This window comes from Bos taurus, chromosome 21, assembly GCF_002263795.3.
Source record: "Bos taurus isolate L1 Dominette 01449 registration number 42190680 breed Hereford chromosome 21, ARS-UCD2.0, whole genome shotgun sequence".
NCBI classification, from domain to species: domain Eukaryota; kingdom Metazoa; phylum Chordata; class Mammalia; order Artiodactyla; family Bovidae; genus Bos; species Bos taurus.
Window position 1 is genome coordinate 678,152 of NC_037348.1, and position 20,972 is coordinate 699,123.

Below are 20,972 nucleotides of genomic sequence, written 5' to 3' on the forward strand. Positions count from 1 at the left end.
TGAGCCATCAGAGAGAGAACAGAACAGTACCATATACAAATGCATCAAACAACAACAAACAACAACAACCATGAAATAAATTTACCGATGAGCAGAAACACCTGTACAGTCACAGGCTCCAAGACATAGAGTCTGGATTCAAATCCCACCTTACACTGACCTGCAGAGTGACCCAGGGCAAATCACACAATGATCTGAGGCTCAACATATTCAACTGTAAAATGGACACAAACCCAGTATCTCCTCCCAGGGCTGTGAAACTCCAAGGAAATGCTTATTTAGGCCCGGGCATTGGAGTGTCTCCTGGAGCCTCTCCCTGTATGAAACTCCTCTAGAACTGGGCTCTCCTGATCCTGTGGGTGAGGGTCAAGTGTAGAGCCTGGGAGCCAAATGGGACTGGACAATGACAAGGACAAAAAAAATACTAGTTCTGTGTCAGGGAGGGAAGCCACCTCCTTTCCAGATCTCAGAGTGGGGCCTGCACCGAAGGCCCGGGGGATGCACAATCAGATGTGAACCCCGACCCCACCCCACCCCCAGCAGGGATGGAGCCTTCCTGGCAAGAACCTTCTCTCTGGTCCGGGCTCCAGTGTGATGTGGTGCTGCTCCCTGAGTTCTCCAGGTCTCCACCAGGCAAAGAGCTCTTGGGACTTGGAGGTCTATTAAACCACAGGTGCCTGAGAGTCAGAATGACACAAGGACTAACAACATTGAAAATTAGCTATATTTAAAAAAATGACAGAAGTACAGACAGGGCAGGGGATGAGAAGCAGAAGGATTGACTACCTCTCAAGCCTTTAGCAGAAATATCTCCACACCAGCTCAGCAGAGCCCACAGGAGGAAAATATAATGGAAAAGCAGGCTATGGGTATATCTCTACACTGCTGGACCCAGGGACCCAAGTCCCAATCCACCAACATCATTTTGCATATCCAGACAGCAAGAGGGAGAAACACAGACCTTGCCTTAGGAAGTCTCAGCCAGACTTAATATTGAGGTTGCTGAGCATGGTTACGTGGTCACTAGGGTCACTCAGTCCCTCCTCTGTGCTCACATCCTCTGTCCTCACAGAAACATACATGGTTCACTACAGAGAACCCTCTGAGGGTACTTGTGTATACTAGAAACAGGCAATGGTGAAGTGTGAAGAGAAGACACAGAAATGGAAACATGCTTCTGGGGTGCTGTACAAATTTCCAAAGATCTGAAGTTCTTGATACTTGGCATTGTTAAAAGAAGCTTCTTAATGTGTAAACGCAGAAAGGATATTTCCAGGAGAAAGGACAAAGGAATCGTCCCATTGGGACAATTTGGTATCCATGTGGGAAAGTAAGTTGGATCCCTTCCTCAAAAGACAGCACCAAATCAATTAGACACATACTAAAAACCAACAATTGAAGGAAAAGCTTTACAAAATTTCGAACCATTTTTGATGAGGGAATATCTTTTCTTTAAATTGAGGTATTGTTGATTTACAATAATTTGTTTAAGGTTTACAGCAAAGTGATTCAGTGATTCAGCCTCTCAGGTACTTCCTTGGAAAAAATTCATTCCCTTTGGGAGGCCCCTAGGCCATGCCCTCTACTCAGAACAGCTAAGAATCCTGAATAGGCAAAGCAGCATATGGTGGTGCTCAGTGAGGGTTTTTAGACTGAATAAACTATTCTAACATGATACAAGGAACAAGCCCAGAGTTTAAGAGAGGATCTCCAAACCTACCTTCCAAAAGGAGGTCATGCTCCCTTGAATGTCAGTGCGTGAAACAGCGCTTGGGAAGGGAAAAGGTATGTCATGAATATTTGGTCTGCAGAGGAGACAAAGTGGTGTGTAGAGATGATGTGCAGGCATGTCCCAGGACACTGAGCACACGGACAGAGTGACCGGACTCTCAGCCCTGCTCTGGGGGCATTGCACTCTCTCCATCCCTGCCAGAGCGTGAGCAGCTCACACGTGTCTTGGAGAGTATGGTCACATGACCTGGACCTGGCCAATCAGTGTGCTCCATCCCTGGCCACCATGATTGGCACTGACCAATCGGGACCCAGGACCAGGCCTCAAGGGGATTCAAAGGAAGAGGAGGGCTGGCTCTGCCGGAAGGGGTGGGGCCCTGTGAGGTCAGGCTGCAGCAGTGGGAGGGGGCGTGAGTTCACCTGGGGCAGTTGGTGACCTTCTTGCGCCCGTTAGGGCAGAGCCGCTGGCCTGATAAGGAGGGTGCTGCTGAGCCCAGGGGTTGAGAGCGCCAGTTCCTGCTGTGGTCCCGGAGCTCCACCTGAGACCGGAGGGAAGCCGTCTGCCCGTGAGTCCTCTCCTGCTTGACTGTCAGCTTGTTTGGACTACGCTGGGTTTTCTGTCCAGCTGGCTACGTGAAGACCCTGGAAATGCACCTGTGTGGGTTTTGGCTGGCTTCAGGGAAGAAATGCCAGATGACACTGGGAGACTCCAGTTTAATCTGGATTCAGGTCATATCTCTTGAAAGTGAAGTGAAAGTCCCTCAGTCGTGTCCACCTCTTGGCGACCCTGTGGGCTATACAGTCCATGGAATTCTGCAGGCCAGAATACTGGAGTGGGTAGCCTTTCCCTTCTCCAGGGGATCTTCCCAGTCCAGGGATTGAACCCAGGTTTCCCGCATTGCAGGCAGATTCTTTACCAGCTGAGCCACAAGAGAAGCCCAAGAATACTGCAGTGGGTAGTCTGTCCCTTCTGTAGCGGATCAGCATTCCCGACCCAGGAACCAAACCGGGGTCTCCTGCATGGCAGGAGAATCCTTTACCAGCTGAGCTGTCAGGGAAGCCCAGTATCTCTTAAGGCCAGCTATTCATTGTAGTATCACCCTAATTAGTCTTCATGGGATTAAGGTAGCAACCTGCTAAGGTAGCAATCGATGTCCTTTTTCTAGAGGACAAAACTGGGGCTCAAAGAAGGGGGTAACACAGCTAGAGCAAGGAAGTGTGTACCTAGACAAAACCCCCAGATCCTGCTGTTAGAACTCAGGGAAGCCATATGGTGTGGCTTGTCCATGTGACGGGGGCTAAGACACCCAGCCCACACCGGATACTGTGGGGACCTAACTTGGTAACTGCCTTCTTGCAGCTCTGAGACTCAAAAAAGCGATTTTCACTGGAGAGAGGAAGGATACGTCCCTCCATCCAACCCACCACATCCTCCAGGTACTCCCACACCCTGCCCCCTTTCTCTTTCTTTGTGAGGGAATAAGCGTCACGCTCATGTGACCACATTGGCTGTCCACTGTTCACGAGCTACCACCTGGAGCTGCTACTGGAGAGGCCAAGTGCCTTTGCCCCCGAGTACCCCTCTTTCCTTTGCACTGTGGGGGCCTTCTCGACACCTGCACACCAGAGGCCGTTTCTGAGACATGCAGGGACCCTCCTTCAGTTTGCAACAGATTGCATCCATCACTGTCCTTTCAATGCTTCCCTTGACACTCAGCTCCTGAGCTCCTTTGTCTGCATTGTGACCCACCTGGCTGCCACGGGAGGGACAGAGCTGACCATGAATCCAAAGCTCAGATCTGACAGGCAGGAATCTGTGTGTAAAGGGCCTGATTAATCATGCTGTAGAGGCTGTAGTGGGCTCCAAGGATCCGTAAGTAGGACTTGGGCCAAAGTGATTCCACAGCTGTTTTAATGCCTGGGGAGGGTCTGGCTATAGTGGGGGTGGGGTGAGTCTCCTGAGGTTCTGAAGGCCCACTGTGTGCAGATTCATGGTGCATAGAGAAGAGAAGGCAGAGTCCTTTCCTGGAGGTGGTCAAAGCTCATGGATGAGCCAGACAGGCAGGCAGGGCACGAAAGCACCTGAGCTGCCATTATGAGTGAATGGTGTGGGGGCAGAGGAAGAGAACCAGGTTTGCTCGCTTATTGGAGCCCAGGGCAGGTTGTCCCCAGACTAAACACTTACTATGGTGATGACCGTCACTGCTGTCTGCAAAGGGTTTACGTTGGTGTGTGTCTTCATCGAGTGGTCAGGCCGTCTCTAAGCTACACTGGCCATGGGCATTGCCTCTCCTTGGAACTTGACATGTTTCGTCTCTTCCCTATGGAACATTCATTTCTAAGAGGGTTTTTGGGCCACAAGGATGTTGGGTTTTTCTCTAGCTTTGTCTCATGAGGAACGCTTTTCCACTTGTTGATGTGGTTTGTTTTCCCAGCTCTCTTTCTTGCCTTATTTTGTCAATTTGTTTCTGCCAGAGGAAGAGCTCAGAATTTGCCTCTGGCTGATATGTGACACTTACAACAGCAACACCTACCTGGATATAATGACCACATTTGCCGAAAGGGCTTTGTTTTGCAGAAGACATCTTGAAAGTACCTACACTGTCCTTTCAGATTCCCAAAGGCTATTTGAAATGAAATAAAAACACGAATTCTCAAGTTTAGTCTTACAATATGTGGGGAGTCAGAAAAATCCCCTGGAGAAGGGAAACACCACCCACTCCAGTATTCTGGCCTAGAGAATTCCATGGAGTGTATACTCCGTGGGGTCACAAAGAATCGGACAAAATCTGATGACTAATCAACAACACCGAAGCTTCACCATTTGTCAGAGATAACAACAGTATTTACACGACTGTGTGCATGTTCAGTGGCTCATACGTGTCAAACTCTTGCAGCCCTGTAGCCCCTAAGATCCTCTCTCTGTGGAATTTTTCAGGCAAGAATACTGAAATGGGTTGCCATTTCCTCCTCCAGGGGATCTTCCCAACCCAGGAATTGAACCCAGGTCTCCTGCATCTCCTACATTGGCTGTCGGGTTCTTTTCTGCTGAACCACCTGGGAAACAAGTCATTACATAACTGGGTTATCCTAAAGTACTTAACTTGGAGTCTGGCACTCGGGAAATTCTCACTGGTGATGTGAATATTCAGTCATATATCATTATTGCTCATATGATAATGAAATGGCCATGCTCATAAAGGAGAAAGAAGAGCCTTTCCAAGTCCAATTAAATCCTTTGCCACACATATCTTTTTAAAAACTTCTGACTTTGAAATGAACATCAAACATAAAGACATTGGTTATGGCCTCCAGAAAAGATTGAGCTGTACCAATAAGTGACGAGGATTCTTCTCCCAGTTCCAAAATGCATGCGTTGTTTCCCGGGCACCAGCGAGCACTTCTCCGGTGGGCTCAGAGAGGCTGAGTCACTCACCAGAGACAACACAGCAGCAGACCAGGACTCCGACCCAGGTCGCTGAAACCACAGCTCCCTCCTGTGCCCATCTGACCTGCCCCTTGAGGGCAGCAGGAAGATCTGGGCTCCCCTGGCCTGAGCCCCCGGGCCTGCCTCCCCTTGTCTGCGCTGGGATGTGTCCATTCCCAACCATGCACTGTGTCCCCCAGCCCTGGGCCGTCATATCAGGCTCCAGGCTCCCTGCAGGTGAGCCCCACGCCCACCAGCACACCTCCGAGCCCTGCCCATCTGGTCTCTGTGCCCGAGTGTCCTGATCCTAACTGTTTTCTTGAGGCAGCCCCAGGACTGAGCCCTGCTTCTTCGAAGCTCCCTTCACCAAGCCCAGTGAGGCTCTGCCCTGTGGCTTCATGACAAGTATGGTGGGCTGAGTAGTGGCTCCGAAAGCCATCCATCCTTCTGCAGCCTCCAGAGGTGGCCTTATTCCGATGAAAGGTCTCGGCAGATGGAAGTAAGTTCCTGACCTCTGCACCAGATCACCCGGGATGCATGTGGACCCTAAATCCAACGACAGATGTCCTTGGAAGAAAAGAGGGGGTGATCTGAGGCACAGAGCCACCCAGGGGAGAAGGTTTGTGCAGATGGACGCACAGGTCGGGGTGATGTGGCCAGAAGCCCAGGGTGGCCTGGCGTCCCCCAAGGACTGGACCAGGCCAGAGGGACCCTCCGCTGGAGCCTCTGGAGGGAGCTCAGCCCTGCCCACACCTTGATCACAGGTTTCTGACTCCAGAACTGGGGGGGGGGGGAATGAATTTGTGTTAAAGCTGTCCAGTCTGTGGCCAGTGGCTGCAGCCACCCCTGGACACTGAGAGTGAACTTGCTGGCTCCAAGGTGAGAACAGTGGCAGGACCCACCCCCTACCCCCCAACCCCAACACACAATCTTGTCATGAGGTTAAATGAGTTCATACACACAGATGGCTGAATCAGGGACTGACATTTGGATCTCAGCCCGCTTCACTTCCTCCTCCTCGTCACCATCACCGTCATTGTGAGGGGCCCTCATCCACTCATTCAGTGGACATACAAGGCCCTGATGCGGGCAGTGAGGCCAGCGAGCTGGGAGGCTCCACACAGGGCTCACCCTGCCTGCTGGGGCCGCATGGAGAAGGCTTGTGCAGTGACACGGAGACCCCGGGAGAGGCTGGATCCTCCGGTCGTGGGAGGCATGGGCGCCTCAGCATCAGAGGTGGAGGGTTGATCCGGGTTCATCCTGGGGGGGTGCAGCCCTTCACTCAAAGTGGGGGAAGAACCCCATGTGGCACCCAGTGTCCGGTAGCCTCCCCTTGCCATGGCAGGCTGCGGGCAGAGCCATGGATGACAAGGAGTCTGCATCTCACTAGGGGCCGAGGCTGGCACTGAGGGAATCCTCAGTGAGGATTTTTTTTTAAAAAACCATCATAAGTGACTTCAGCTCCATTGCTTTTTGCCAAAAACCTACAATGATCCCAAGAGCTTTGTACACTCCAAGGGTGGTGACTTGGACGTGGAGCCCAGCACAGACCCAAGTCAGTCCTGCCCTGAGTCCCACGGGCCGGCCACACCATGCCCCTTCCTTGGCCTGGCTTTCTTCTGCCAGGACCCCCAGAATGGTGGAAAGGCAAGTGTGGCCTCAAGCTGAGGGGCCCAGCCTGGGCTCCAAACCCCTGGGGGTCCCCTTGGGACGTCTGGTGGACCTAGTTCCCCCTGCCGTGGGGCAGCTCTCTCTCGGGGACTGTCGTGTTTCTTTGCTTTCTGTTGTGATGGGGCACTCCAGTTATCTCGGGGTGATGGGAAGTCTGTTGGTGTTACATGCTCCTGCCTTAGATGGGGAAACGTTATTGCTGCATTGACACTGCTCACTCGATACTGGGAATCTGTTAAACACAAATGGCAAGGGGAACAGAGCAAAACAGAAAAAGAAAAATAGAGAGTTGCTGGGTTGCTTCAGGTCTCACCTGTGATTAAGAGTGTGTACAGCCTGCATGTGAACCTGGGTTCCCACACCTGCCAGCTACCAGGTGCCAGGCCCTGATTTTAGACCCCCAGCTTCACTAAGGAGTCATTGACAGATACAGTTTGTGTGTATTTCAAGTCTACATTGCGATGACTTGATGCCCATAGATATCATGGAATGATTGCCTTACATACGCATCACCTCACACGGTTAACTCTGTGTGTGTGTGTGTCTTTTATGTTGTTCTTATAATCCGTGAACACAATATAGATAGCTCTCCATTTTTTAAGATCTTCTTTAATTTATCTTAGAAGTTTATAGTTTGCCGTATGTCTTGCACATGTTTGATTAGATATCTTGATATTTTCAGTGCCATTATAAATTCCTAATAGATACAGAATTTACTTTTCTATATTCACTTGGTAAATCCATATATTTCAAATCATTCTAATTGTATTTATTTATGTACACACAATTATGTCTGCAAATCAGTTCTTTTTTCCCCTTTGAAACTGTGATAACCCTTTACTTTTTCTTGCCTTATTGTATGGACTAGGATCTCCAGTCCTGAGTACATTGGTGAACAGAAGTAGTAAGAATAAGTATCCTTGTCTCTTTCACATTATCAGAGGAAAAGCTTTCAGTATTTCACCATCACACATGATATTAGCTTTTTTGTAGATAGTTTAATCAAAATATGTAAATTCTTCTCTGTTAGTTTACTAAGAGTTTTTTCTTAGTTGTGAACTAAAATTATTACATTACATTTTCTTGTTTATTTTCTGCAGATTTTGAAACAGGTAATTTTTCTTTTATGTGATTATTTTTCTTTTATGTGATTTAACTTTAAAAAATTTTTGTGATTCTAAAACGACCCCAACCTGATCTCAATGTATTCTCTTTCAGTTGGACTTTATTTCTTAGTGTTTTATTTAGGGTTATTTCATCTATACTCAGAGTCTGTAATTTTACTTTCTTGTACTTCTTCCTGGTTGGATTTAGTATCAAGGTTATGCTAGTCTTATAAAACAAGGTTGGAGAGTGTTCCTTGTTTACTGCAAGAATTCCTGTGAGATTACTGTTTTCTTCCCTAGAATTTTGGAAGAATTGATTGGCAAAACCAGTTGGTTTTATTGTGGGGAGGCTTTTAATTTCAGATGTAATTTTTTTCATGCAAATAAAATTTTCTGATTTTGTATGTCTTCTTGGGTCTATTTCAGTAAAGCATTTCCCTCCTGCTAGAAAGTTATTGAAGCGAGCAGACTCTCCAGTTAGTAAGTGAACTGTGGTTCATAGTATCTTTCTTATCTGCAAGATGTGTTGTCTCCCCTTTTAAAAACCCCTGATGCTGGTGATTTGAGCTTTGTCTCTTTGTCTTAATAAGTCTCTCTAGGGGTTTATCAGTTCTTTCAAAGAGCAAACTTTTGGCTTTGTTTTTAAAAAACTTCATATTTGCTTTCTGTTTGCTTGTTTTCTGCTCCTTTTTTTTTTTTTTCCCCCATCTACCTTGTGTTTCGTTTGCTATGTTTTTTTCCTGGTTTCTTGGGAGAGAGGCTTAATTGATTTTTAGCCTTCCTTTTTTTCCAGTGTATGTGTTTAAGACTTTAAGTTACCCTCTAAACACAGTCGCTGTGTCCCACAGGTTTGAATAAGCCAGATTTTCATTATCTTTTATGGAAAAGTATTTTCTAATTTTCATTGTGTTTTTTAAAATTATTATTCATGAAATTCTTCAAGCAGTGTGTCATTTAACTTCGCAATGTTTGGGGAGCTTTTTCCAGTGACCCTTTTTTGATTTCTAGCTTAATTCCATGAAGAGCCCCATTGTAGGCTTTTGGGGTTACTGTTATAAATCCCGTAGACTAGCTGATAAACAACAGAAAGTTGTTTCTTGTAGTCTTGAGGCTGGGGAGTCCCAAGATCACCAGCAGGTGCCACATCTGGTGAGGCCTGTTTCCTGGTTCCTAGACTGCCTCCTGCTTCTCCCTGTCCTCACAGCACAGGAGCCCATTCCCTCCTGGCCTGACCCTTCGCAGGGTGCCTGCCTCCTCGGATCATCACCACGTGCTGGGTGAAGTTTGAGGGCCCATAAACTGTCAGCCCATTGCAATCCCTAAGTATCCTCTGCATTATTTCAGTCCTTTGAAATAATTCAAGCTTTCCTAATGGCTCAATACATATTCTTTCTGTTATATGTTCCTTGGGCTCTTGAATATGTATCAGTGGGAATGCAGTGTTCCATGTGTATCAGTCAGATCAGGCTTGTCACTCATGTAATTCAGATTCCGGTAGCCACGTTGAATAAAAGCAGAAGTAGGTGAAATTACCTGTAATATATTTTATTTTAACACACCCCAAATATTATCATTTCAGTGTGTAATCAACATGATAAAACCTAATGAAATAGTTCATGTTCTTTTTTTCATGCTAAGTCTTTAAAATCCAGTGTGAGTTTCATGCTTGCAGCGCATCTGATTGTAGAGCCAGCCGCATTTCAGGTACTTCATGGCTGCAGGTGACTACATACCAGGGCCCAGTTCCACGAGAGATGTGTCTTTAACGTCTCCCACTGGGATTATGAACTTGGCTGTTACTCCTTTTCTATTTCTGTTGGTTTTTATGTATTGATATTTTGAAGTTATGTCATTAGGTACATTCAAGTTTAGAATCCTCATCTTCTTGCTAGATTGAACTTGTATCAGTATGAGATGCTCCTTTTTATTGCTAGAAATGCTTCTTTTTTAGAGACTATCTGACAGTGATATTGCCACATCGGTTTTCTGTCCTTGTTGGCCTGGGTATCTTTTAGGTTCACCTGTCTAAAAGATATTCCATCTTAACATGTAGCTCTGTGAATAGTGTACAGTTTTCATTGGAATCAGTTTGACACTTTATCTTTTAATGAGAGTGTTTGCTCTGTTTATAATGTTGATATTCAGTGTGTAGACACCATGTTGCTGTGTGTTTTCTGTTTGTCCCACCTAGTCTGTGTTCTTTGCTCTTGCCTTCTTTTAGAAGTTTGAAGTGTTTCTCTAGTTCTGTGCTCCTCTGTCAGGTTGTTGGGTGCACATTCAGAGACACAGCGTGTGTTTTACATTCAAGTCTAACTTAGTACTTTTACTGCCTCCCTGACACGACTGTTTCCTCCTTGTCACTGTTACACTTTAAACTGTTAGATGTATATTTGGCGTTAACATCATTGTTTTGTAAAGTTAGTATTTACCCTCACAGTTACCTCATTGTTGGTCTCTACTTGTTTTTTATATTTCCATCAGAGACTACTTTTCTTTTTCCCAAAGCACTGCCTGAATATTCTTTTAGTGCATGTGTGTGGGTGATGAGTTGTCTCATTTCCACTTGCCCTAAAAGTCTTTATTTTGCTTTCATTTTCGAAGAGTGTTTTTCTTGGGTATAGAATTCCAGGTTGGTGGTTATTTGTTTTTCAGCATTTTACAGATGCCAGTCCATTATTTTCTGACTTCCTTGTTCTTGAAAAGTCAGCTCTCAGTGTTGCTGTGCCATTAAAAGCCACACCATTTTTCCTCTGAGTGCTTGAACATGTTCTTCTAGCCTTAGGCACCCACAGAGCTGCTGAAACCAATGGGTGGTTATCATTTTTGAGTCAGTGGTCTGATTCTTGAACCAACTCTTGCCACTGTCCCTGTCAGCCAGTTCAGTCGCTCAGTATCTGCCCCGTTGCAACCCCATGGACTGCAGCACACGAGGCTTCCCTGTCCATCACCAACTCCGGAGCTTGCTCAGACTCATGACCATCAAGTTGGTGATGCCATCCAACCATCTCATCCTCTGTTGTCCCCTTCTCCTCCTGCCCTCAGTCTTCCCCAGCATCAGGTTCTTTTCCAATGAGTCAGTTCTTTGCATCAGGTGGCCAAAATATTGGAGCTTCGGCATCAGTCTTTGCAGTGAATATTCAGGTCTGATTTGCTTTAGGATTGGCTTGTTGGATCTCCTGGCAGTCCAAGGGGCTCTCAAGAGTCTTCTCCAACTCCCCAGTTCAGAAGCATCGATTCTTTGGCATTCAGCCTTCTTCATGGGGCAACTCTTACATCCATACATGACTACTGGAAAAATCATAGCTTTGACTCAGTGAACCTTTGTCGGCAAAGTAATGTCTCTGCTTTTTAATATGCTGTCTAGGTTTGTCATAGGTTTCCTTCCAAGAAGCAAGCATCTTTTAATTTCACCATCTGCAGTAATTTTGGAGCCCAAGAAAATAAAGTCTGTCACTGTTTCCATTGTTTCTCCATTTATTTGCCATGAAGTGATGGGGCCGGATGCCATGATCTTCATTTTTTGAATGTTGAGTTTTATGCCAGCTTTTTCACTCTCCCCTTTCACTTTCATCAAGAGGCTCTCTAGTTTCAACCCCTGGAGGCATTTCTTATTCCCCTTTCTGTCTTTTCTCCACCATGAGGGTCCCCATTTATACTTTTTAACAACATAGTTTAACAACAGACTCCTTCAATATATTCTATCCTTTTTTTCTCTCTTATATATATTTTTTACCCGACCAGTCCTTCAGTTCACTGATCCTCTCTTCAGCTACGTCCAATTTGATGTTAAGCCCAGAGACTGAGTTCTTAAATTCAGTCACTGTTATTGTAAAGTTCGAGAGTCGGTTTTGATTCTCAGAAATTTTTCCTTTTGTCAAGTATATTTTTGAACAGGTGACATTTGCATCTGATACCTCTAGCACACTTCTGATATGCTGATATACATCTGATACCTCTGGATCTGGTTCAGCTCTTTTTCTCTTGGTCCTGTTTGTTGTTACACCCTTTTTTGCTTCTTTGGTTGCATGTTGGACATTATGTTTGGAAAACCCTAGAGGTTCTGAGTGATGCTGCCTTCTCCAGAGTTTCCTCTGACACACACGTCCAGTGGGGACAGAGCTGTCTGTTCACTTAGGGCCTGAGGGACTTGAGGCTGGGGAGGGGGCGGTGTTCTTGTAAGCTCAGTCTCAGCAGCCTTCACCTACCTTCCACCACCACCCCAGGGAGGAGCTTTCCAGCATCTCGGTCTGGAAGCCTCAGCTGCCTCCCAGCCCACCACCCCCCCCACACACACACACACCTTCTCAGCAAGTCCTGAAGCCCACCGTCTGTCTCCTGAGCACCACGACGTGACAGATAGCACTCAGCCGGTTTGGGCAGAGTGTTGGGTACGTTTTCTGACATCTGGACTGACTCGTCAGGCCTGCGCTCCATTATTTGTCTCCACAGCCCAAGGAACCCTCCAGAGCTGTGTTAGCTATCCCCTTCTACTTGACTTTTTCCCTGCCTTTTCTTCACAGAGTTGGCTTTGCTCAGATGCCCGAGGGAAGGAGCGGCCCTCTCAGTCTTCAGCTCCCTCACTGGGCTTCCCTTTTGTTTGAAATCTTGGATTGTGGCTGCCTAAGGACCTCTTTTTAAACTGTATTTAGCTTTTCTAGCTATTGGTAGGCTGACCTACAAGCTGCTTGCATCTGTCACTGGAAGTGGAGACACCCTGGGGTCTTCTGTCATCTGAAGCCACATGTAACAGTCACAGTAATTGTATAAATCAAGTTTATTTGATACCGGGGAAAACAAGAACCAGGACTCCTTGCTTGGTACCCATGGTTGTGTTTCTGATAAGAATCCCCAGGTTGCCCGGGCTGTTTCAGTGCCACATGAACTTGGGAAGGAGGTGGAGCAAGCAGCCCATGCAGGCTGAAGACAGAGGAGCCGGTCTCCCCTCTTCCCTTGCCCCTGCAGACCCAGGGCAGGCCTTCCGATGACGGGCTGCTGGTGGTGGAGGAGAAGGCTGAGGAGGGAGGGGTTACGTGACCTGTACTCTGTGACATGGTCACATGTGGGTTTTCTTTTTCAGTTTGAAAAAAAGACTGCTTTTAGTCTTCCCTCCAGTTTCACTTTAAGGTGGAAAATGAAGATTTTATTCGTAAAGTTGAGCACAGAGACCTTATAGTCTTTTTGAAAGCAACAGTTGAGGTTTTAAAAACACATCTCAGAGAACTCCAGTAGATAAAGCCAAAAAAAGAGAACGTGTTCAGGGTGAACTGCGGGCGGGACCCCAGACTGTACTCTGTCTCTCCCAGAGTGTGTAATAGCTGAGATGGGTGGATATAGCACCCCAAGCACCCTGGGGACCAAGGTCCTCAAGTGACAGCAGAGGTCCGAGCTGAGACAGGAGCAGTGTGGAGAGCCGCGAGGGTGGGAGTGGGGCCAGGAGAGGGGTGGGAGACTCAGGCGGGGTCTGGGAGGCACTGGCTGTCACGGCTCGAGGCAAGCACACCCCTGAACCTCCACCTTGCAGCCCCCATGGGGCAGAGTTGTCTGGCAGCCCAGGGTCAAAGTTAAGAGGGCAAGTTCGCAGCAGGTTGAAAGAACCCCTGTACCCACTCTGGGTTCATTTTAAGTGCCTGGAGGGAGGTTGGTCAAGCCCTTGCTGAGCTCGAGTGAGGGAGTCAGTCAGGGAGGACCGAGCTCAGGGTGAGAGTGAGGGGCAGTTAATGCGGGGAGTCCTCCTCAGCTGGGTGGGTTCTGGGGACACCCTTGAGTTCATGGGTGCCCTTTCAGTAGCCTCACTGGAGGCTTGTTTGGGGGTTAGAGGGGGCAGAAGCCCACTTAGAAGACGTGCTCATGAAAGGTTATTGTTGAATCACGCAAATACACCAGGATTCGTGGCCCCCGGAGGAGAAGAATTCAATCCGGGGCCAGAGACGAGGCTTGATCACTCAGAGCTTTTGTGTAATAAAGTTTTATTAAAGTATAAAGGAGATAGAGAAAGCTTCTGACATAGGCCTCAGCAGGGGGCAGAAAGAGTACCCGCTTGCTAGTGTTAACAATGAGGTTATATAATCCAAAGAATGTCTGGAGGTTGTAAAGACCTCATCAGACCTACTCCCATAATTTACATTTTAAGATAACACTGTCCTCAGGCAAGATATATCCTGGTAAAGACCAGGTCTACTCCCATAATCAACATTTTAAGATAACAGAAGGTTGAATCCAAAGACTGTCCTTAGGCAGGATACATTATTGTTATATAATCCTAAGGAATGTGAAGAAAGAAAAAAAGTTTGTCCTTTCTTCCTCCTTGAGAATTCCAGACCCCTCTCTCCTTGGGGACCCCTAGACTCCCTATCAACCTGCCTAGGAAATGACTCTCTCACTCATTCCCAGGGGTGGTGGTTTCTGAAAGAGTTTATACTGGTCGGTTCGACTGTGACCCAGTACCTTGCAGGGTCATGTTTGACAGGGGGCCTGAGCCATGGGCACGGCCTTCCTTCTCCCGCACCCCACACTCACCTGTCATCTTTTTGGCAGCCCGTCCCCCCTCTCTGTACCCTTGACGGTGGGCCTGAGCCCAGCCCCCCTGTTACCACGGAGCCCCTTGTGACTGAGTGGGTTCCGGTTCCGGGCTCCTGGGAGACGTGCTGGAGGCAGAGCCTTCATGCCATTTCTCCTTGAGACAGTGGTGCTGGTGATCATAGTGTGAGAGCAGTGGTCATAGTGTGAGAGCGGTGTGTGTGAGAGCGGTGTGTGATAGCAGTGTGTGTGAGAGCGGTGGTCATAGTGTGAATAGTGGTGGTTGTAGTGTGAGATCGGTGGTGATAGGTCAGGAGCGGAGGTATCCTACCGTGAAACAACGGTTGCCCCTGAGTGGGTGGCTGCCTCCATCCGTGAGGATGGGTCACAGAACGGCCCGCCTGTGGGCGTTATTCCAGTGCTGCAACCCCAAGGCAAAGGCCAAGACAAGGAAGAACGTGGCCTCGGCCCACGTCCTGGAAGCAGAGTGGCCTGAGGTGAGAGCAGCTGGGGGCTGGGCCCGTCAGATTGGCCCTCACCCGGTGAAGCATTGGGATTGTGTTTCATTTTGTTAGCATGGCTGTGGGCCCTGCCGGCCAGGGTGTTTTGGCCTTAGTGAGCAGGATCGACCCCAGCAGATTACCTTGTAAGAGGTTGTGCAGATGCTGTGTGGAGGATGGGTGGAGGCTCCACAAGAAGGGAAACACTGGCTGGAGGAGTCACTGGGGCATGTGGACTGAGCTATCGAGTCAGTCCTTGAAGCAGAAAGGCTAAGCCCCTTAACGTCTCCCTTCTTCCAAAGAAAGGATATACTGGCTGGAGGAGTCTCTGGGGTATGAGGATCGAGCTAGAGAGTCAGTCCTTGAAGTAGAAAGGCTAAGCCCGTTAATGTCTCCCATCTTACAAAGCACAGACCAGTGTTTGCAGTATTTTAATGACGGGTACCTACTGCTTACATGTATGACATACACCCTCATAGCTACACATGTCTACTACATGCCTGTTACAAGTGCTGGGCGCTGTTCTGGGTGCTGAACACTCAGTATGTAGTAGGGGATACGTAGCCCAGGATTTTTTAATTTCTGCAAAGAAAAAGAGAAGAACAAAAGACTCCGTGTGGTTCAGTTGGAGCAAGTTCACCACATGGGTGGCCCCACATGGACACAAATTGTGGTGAAGTACATATAACATAAATTTAACATTTTAACCAGTTGACTGAATGACTGGGTGGCTTCAGTGGAGTCAGGCTAACAGATGGCCCTGAGGTGCCATCCGCCGTTCTCCCAGAGGAACACTCCAAAGCTTGATGGCCTTGTAGACTTTCCCTTTATTCTTCACTCTCCCTAGTGGCTCTAGGTCCTTGGTCTCTGTGGCGTTTAAGAATCTCTTTATCCACTTTGTTGTTAGGCTTATGTTTTGGAAAGCTTCTCAGATGTCCCTGGGTCTTGAGAAGGCGGGCTTGGATTCCGGGTTCTCTCCTGCCACATGCCTGCCAGGTCGAGGTGGAGGCCGAAGGCCAGTCTGAGTTGTGGTGGTCTGTGTGGTCTTGGGGTCAGCGGACCCCCTCTTCTCTGGAGGGGCAAGGAGATCCTTTGTGTGGAGCCTGGAGAGACTTGACAGGGTCAGTCTTCACAGTCTCACTCTCTTTTTAATTTATGTTTGCATTTAGTTTCTCCTTTAACTGTTTTCTAGGAGTTTCCAACTCCTACTGAAGAACTAAAAATATGCAGGGAGCAGCTTCTTGAAAGAAAAGAAGAAATCACTGACCTTAGAGTGGAAAGAAGCAATACCAGGGTCAGTAGGGGGATTCTCACGTGTTGACATTTGCCCCGCAGGGGTCACCGCTGGCCTCCGTGTGCTGTCTTTAAACTCTGTCTGATTTCCAAGTCATTTTTTCACACCTTCCCACTGAGCAAACCAGGGTGGATCAGTTCGGGGTTCTCGTACCTTGCTTCAAATTTATGATGAGAGCTAATGTAATTTTTTTTAATTGGGGGAGTTCTCTTAACTTACATTTTTGTCCATGTTACACTTTGTGTGAGATCTTAGTTCCCCGATCAGGGATTAAAACCAATGACCCCTGCAGAAGTGTGGAGTCTTGACTACTGGGCCCTGGGAAAGTCCCACTCTAACTTTAGCCTGAACTGGCGGGATTCCGATGTGCCTTAGCATGTTTTCCGCTATAGGGTGAGTCTGAGAGGAGTTATTGGCCCTGAATCAAGCATGAGGTTGAAGGTGCTCCTTTGGCCCTGCCCTGCAGCTGCTGCTGGAGCACCTGGAGTGCCTGGTTTCCTGGTATGTGCCATCCCTCCAGATGATGGTGGGCAAGCAGCAGGCGCAGTCCCCAGCCGGCATGACCAGCGACGTGGAGGTGCTCAGGGCACTGAAATTGCTGTTTGAGCACCACAAGGCCCTGGACGAGAAGGTACCAGCCACCCAGCCGTCCTGGATTTGTACACTTGCTGCCTTGTTAGGTGGATGATGCACCTATTTATGTAACTAGTTGACTTTTGAGCTTCTTGAATTCTTGTATATACATTTTTTTTCTGTAAGAAGTCAGAGTTTTATATGGTTAAAAAGCGTTGCCTGCGTACATGCTCAGTCATGTCCAAATCTTTGCAACCCTGTGGACTGTAGCCCACCACGCTCCTCTCTTCATGGGGCTTCCCAGGCATGAATACTGGAGTGGGTGTCCATCTTCTACTCCAGGCAATCTTCCCGACCCAGGGATCGAACCTGCCCTCTTGCATTGGCAGGCAGATTCTTTACTACTGAGCCACCTGGGAAACCCCCAGTTAAAAAGTATTAGTTGGCATGAAGGTCTCAAGATTTATTATATTCTGTATATCAACTTGCAGTTAAAAACTGGGTAATAGAATTAATTTAGGATAACATTTTGTTCTCTCAAACTTAGAATTTAAAGCTATTAACAAGCAGATTTTCTTGACGTTAAGATCAATGAGAGACATTAAAGGTATTCTGTGACAGTATCCATGTATTAGGGTGAGTACACACTAAGAAGTGTACTAATGTATATACACACATCAACACACAGTGACTCGGCCCCTTTTATTTGAGTTGAGAGCACGATTACGAGTAGCACTCGAAAGGTATAGTTTGTTAGAAGAAGAATTAGGTGCCACACATAAAGAGGTAAGTTTGATCAGTCATTGTGTAGTTTCCGTGAAGGGTTTGTCATTTGAATCTTTTTGTTTTAAAAAAGAATGAAGGCTGTAGTGGTGGGCATTAGATGTTATTTATCTTTCTGATTGAGGACCCGCCCTCCTGGGTTATTTTAATGACTAGTAAACTAGACTTGTGGCTCAGAGCTGCAGATTTCTTACGTACCCCTTTGTCCAGTAGAAGACAAATTCTGACTCTAATCACCTGGTGGTATTCGGGATGGATAGCATCACCATGTATTTTCTTTTTATGTTGCGTTTTCAGTTTAGACTTGAATTTTTCCAGGTGTTTTGCTGTCTTTACTTATTTCTTTACTCTAATTCAACTTTTTGGTTTTAGCAGATGATTCTTAAAGAGGAGAATAACCAGGAAAAGATACTAACACACGGGGTGCTTGATGTAAATCATGAGCAAGAAAACATGCCAAGCGCCAATGGAAAGGCAAGTCCTTGGTCTCACTCTCTGTCTGGTTCTTGTCTTACCATCCAGTCTGTGTGGGGCTGTCGGGACCTCTCACCAACATACCATGTAGGTCTGAGTGGTGGTGAGGGTCTTGTGAGCTCCCAGAGTGCAGAAGGCAGTTTTGACCTCACCGATTGCCCGGAAGTGCTGTGGTCCCTCCCTCTCAAAACAAGGCTGTCTAAGGCTTCCTTTCCCCCTTAGAGACCCTCTAAGCCACGAGGAAGACCTGGCTAAGGTGATCGACCTCCAGGAAGTCATAGACAAGCAGGAGCAGAGCCAGATGGAGGAGCGCCTGGCAGCCCTCTTTGCCCATGTGACTGAAGGAGGACCTGGACATGGCCAGGAAGGACCTCCTCAAGTCCGAGGACGTGAACAGGAAACTGCAGCAGGATGTTCACGAAGTGAGTGACTGCAGCTGTGTCTGTTGTCCTGAGGTGGACTGTGAGTCCTTTGTTCTCCCGGTGATCTCAGCCTTGGCATGGCTGTGTGAGCAAGAGCAGAGCTCTGGTGAGACTGCAACTGGCTGCCTCCCCGCCTCTGCATTGAGATCTCTGGGGTAGAAGAGGCCTGGTCCAGGCATTCCGTTGGCAGTGAACCAACGTTAGGGCAGCCCTAGCGCTGTGCTGCACCCTGGGTGTGGACTCCTCATTTCTACAAGTTCTAGGGTGCCCAGTGTGTTCCTTTTTTAAAAATTCATTCATCCATTCATTCATTTATTGGCATATAGTGGCTTTACACTGCTGTGTCAATTTCTGCTGTACAGCAAAGTGAATCAGTCATATGTCTATCTATTTATGTATCTGCCTCTCTTTTATATTTCCTGCCCCTTTACTTCACCACAGGGCACTGAGTAGACTTCCCTGTGCTGTACACTAGGTCCTTACTCGTTGACTTTATGTGTAGTATCAATGCTGTATATATGTCAACCTGAGTCTCCCGGTTCATCACCCACCACCCCCCGCCCCCCGCCCCACAACTGCCTGTCGAATGTGTTCCTGATGATGCTGAAATTTCCTTCTGATTCACTCAGGCGAGTCTGATTACACCTGTGGAGCTCGTTCTCTCGGAGAGATGGGAGCATGCTGTGTGGGCTCTGCTGAGGCAGCTTGCCTGGCCATCTTCTCTAGTTTTCTTAGGTTCTGCTCCTTGAAGGGAGCTGTGACAGTGATACCGGCAGTCAGACAAGTTGAGTGGCATTTGCTCACCCTCAGATCCTCAGGCCCGAGCTGTGTAACCATGTGGAATCATGATGTTTCTGGCGGTCGTGTCTGCAGGTGTCGTGATTTATGAGAAACTCTCTAGCAGTCACTGTGAAAACAGAAGAGTGCTGGGGACTCAGGCCTCCTCCTGTGAGCCTTGCCTCTCCTCTGTGTGCAGACAGACAGCACCCATCCTGCCCACCCCTCCCCCATGACACCGTCTCAGAGAGAACCCCTCCAACATGTAGTACAGCAGGTGTCCTTGTTCAGTAGCTTGGTGTGAGTAATTCTGTGTGAGAACTCAAAACAGAAATATTTGCACAGGTTTGTATAAGCTATTCACACTACTCTTTGGCAACAGGAGGAGATTAGGTATCAGAGTTTAATACATATAGAATTCTTGAAAAAGCATTTTTAAGACCTTTCATTTCTAATGTTAGGACTTGGCCCACATTGGTTACTTAGTGACAAGGGAGGGACCTGAAATGGATTTTGAACTGGCGGATAGGAGTTGCACCAGCAGCAATTTCTGGTCCTGGTTTGAGCGTTTCATCCATGTGGTGTAACTCTGCTTTAGCAGAACTAGGCTTGAGAAGGCTGCTCCCAGTTGCGTACAATTTGACTTCTGTTTCCACTCTTTAATATTCTTACTTTAATTCTGAGGAAATTGCATGAGACTTTTCCAACTTTTCCTCAAGGAAACGAGCCTCAGAGCTCCCCATTGGATCTGTTGAAGGTCCCTCCCTGTTCTGGGTCAAGCCCGCATGTATGGTGTAGCAGACAGAGGTCCTGACTTCATGCCAGATACCTTCCCTCCTGGAATTCTTGCAATAACAGGGTAGTTTAGTATACTTTTTGTTTGCTGTTTGGGCTTATTATGTAGAAAAGAAGCTTGGTAAACCAAGTGGCTGGACAGAACCTTAAGACAGATGGGTGCCAATCGTGGCAAATGTGACCTTTGGGGTAGGCACATTTTTGCTCACCTCTGAGAAAACTGCCATGTTTAGGACTTTTATTTTGAGGACATTAACTTTATGTTTGATTTGAAACTTAGGATGACCTCAGTGATAAACTTGAAAATGAAATTACAAATAAGGATTCTAGGCATCGACAGCCTTTATGAACTGTGTCTGACTTTTATAGTAGTGAATTCCTGAGGAAGGAAGGTAAAGATCTTTTCATGTGACTCCCACGTTGGAAATCAAGTCCCAGTGCAAAGTTCTTATGACCCTAAAATATTGCGTTCAAAAGTGTGGATGTGCATCATTGTAAATCAGCTGTACTGGAAGGAAATACATTTTTAAAAATTTGGGGGTGACTGCAACTTACAGGTTTGAATTATTTGGGACTTAGTTTAACCATTTTGTGGAATTCCACTCCTGACTCTTTTGTTTTACTTGAACGTGAATCTGGTGGCTTGGTAGGGTTTTTACTGAAAGAGCAGAGTGCAGCAGGGAACTTCATGGCAGCTGGCTGCCTGTTGGGAACTGGGGTCACTGTGAAAAAAGGCAGGGTTAGAGCTGCAGTCTGATTAGGATTTGTACTTCCTGTGGTTTGGTGAGCCTTACTCACTCCTGTTCCAAGTGGTCTCAGATAATCAGGATTTAACCAGGAAAACCCAATCTGGCTTCTCCAAAACAAATGAGTCAGTCTGGTGTGTGCCAAAGTGTATCATTG

General features: G+C 47.3%; 1 protein-coding gene across 4 annotated transcripts; it reads left to right on the top strand.

Moving 5' to 3' along the window:
- The first annotated feature begins 413 nt into the window (after positions 1-413).
- LOC112443211 (liprin-alpha-1-like) lies at positions 414-18,806 on the top strand. Of its 4 annotated transcripts, XR_009492070.1 has the most exons (4): positions 414-2,297; positions 3,092-3,168; positions 16,144-16,245; positions 17,977-18,069. XR_009492070.1 is itself a non-coding variant. In XM_059879242.1 (3 exons), exons 1-3 carry the CDS (start codon positions 16,766-16,768, stop codon positions 18,328-18,330), a joined length of 246 nt encoding a protein of 81 aa, XP_059735225.1. In that variant the 5' UTR covers positions 16,536-16,765; the 3' UTR covers positions 18,331-18,806. The 4 variants fall into 4 exon arrangements, 2 of the variants coding, with proteins under 2 accessions (XP_059735225.1, XP_059735226.1); XR_009492071.1 differs by lacking the exons at positions 16,144-16,245; positions 17,977-18,069 and adding an exon at positions 4,207-4,389; XM_059879242.1 differs by lacking the exons at positions 414-2,297; positions 3,092-3,168; positions 16,144-16,245 and adding exons at positions 16,536-16,876; positions 18,298-18,806 and having other exon boundaries at positions 17,974-18,075.
- Positions 18,807-20,972: the final 2,166 nt, after the last annotated feature.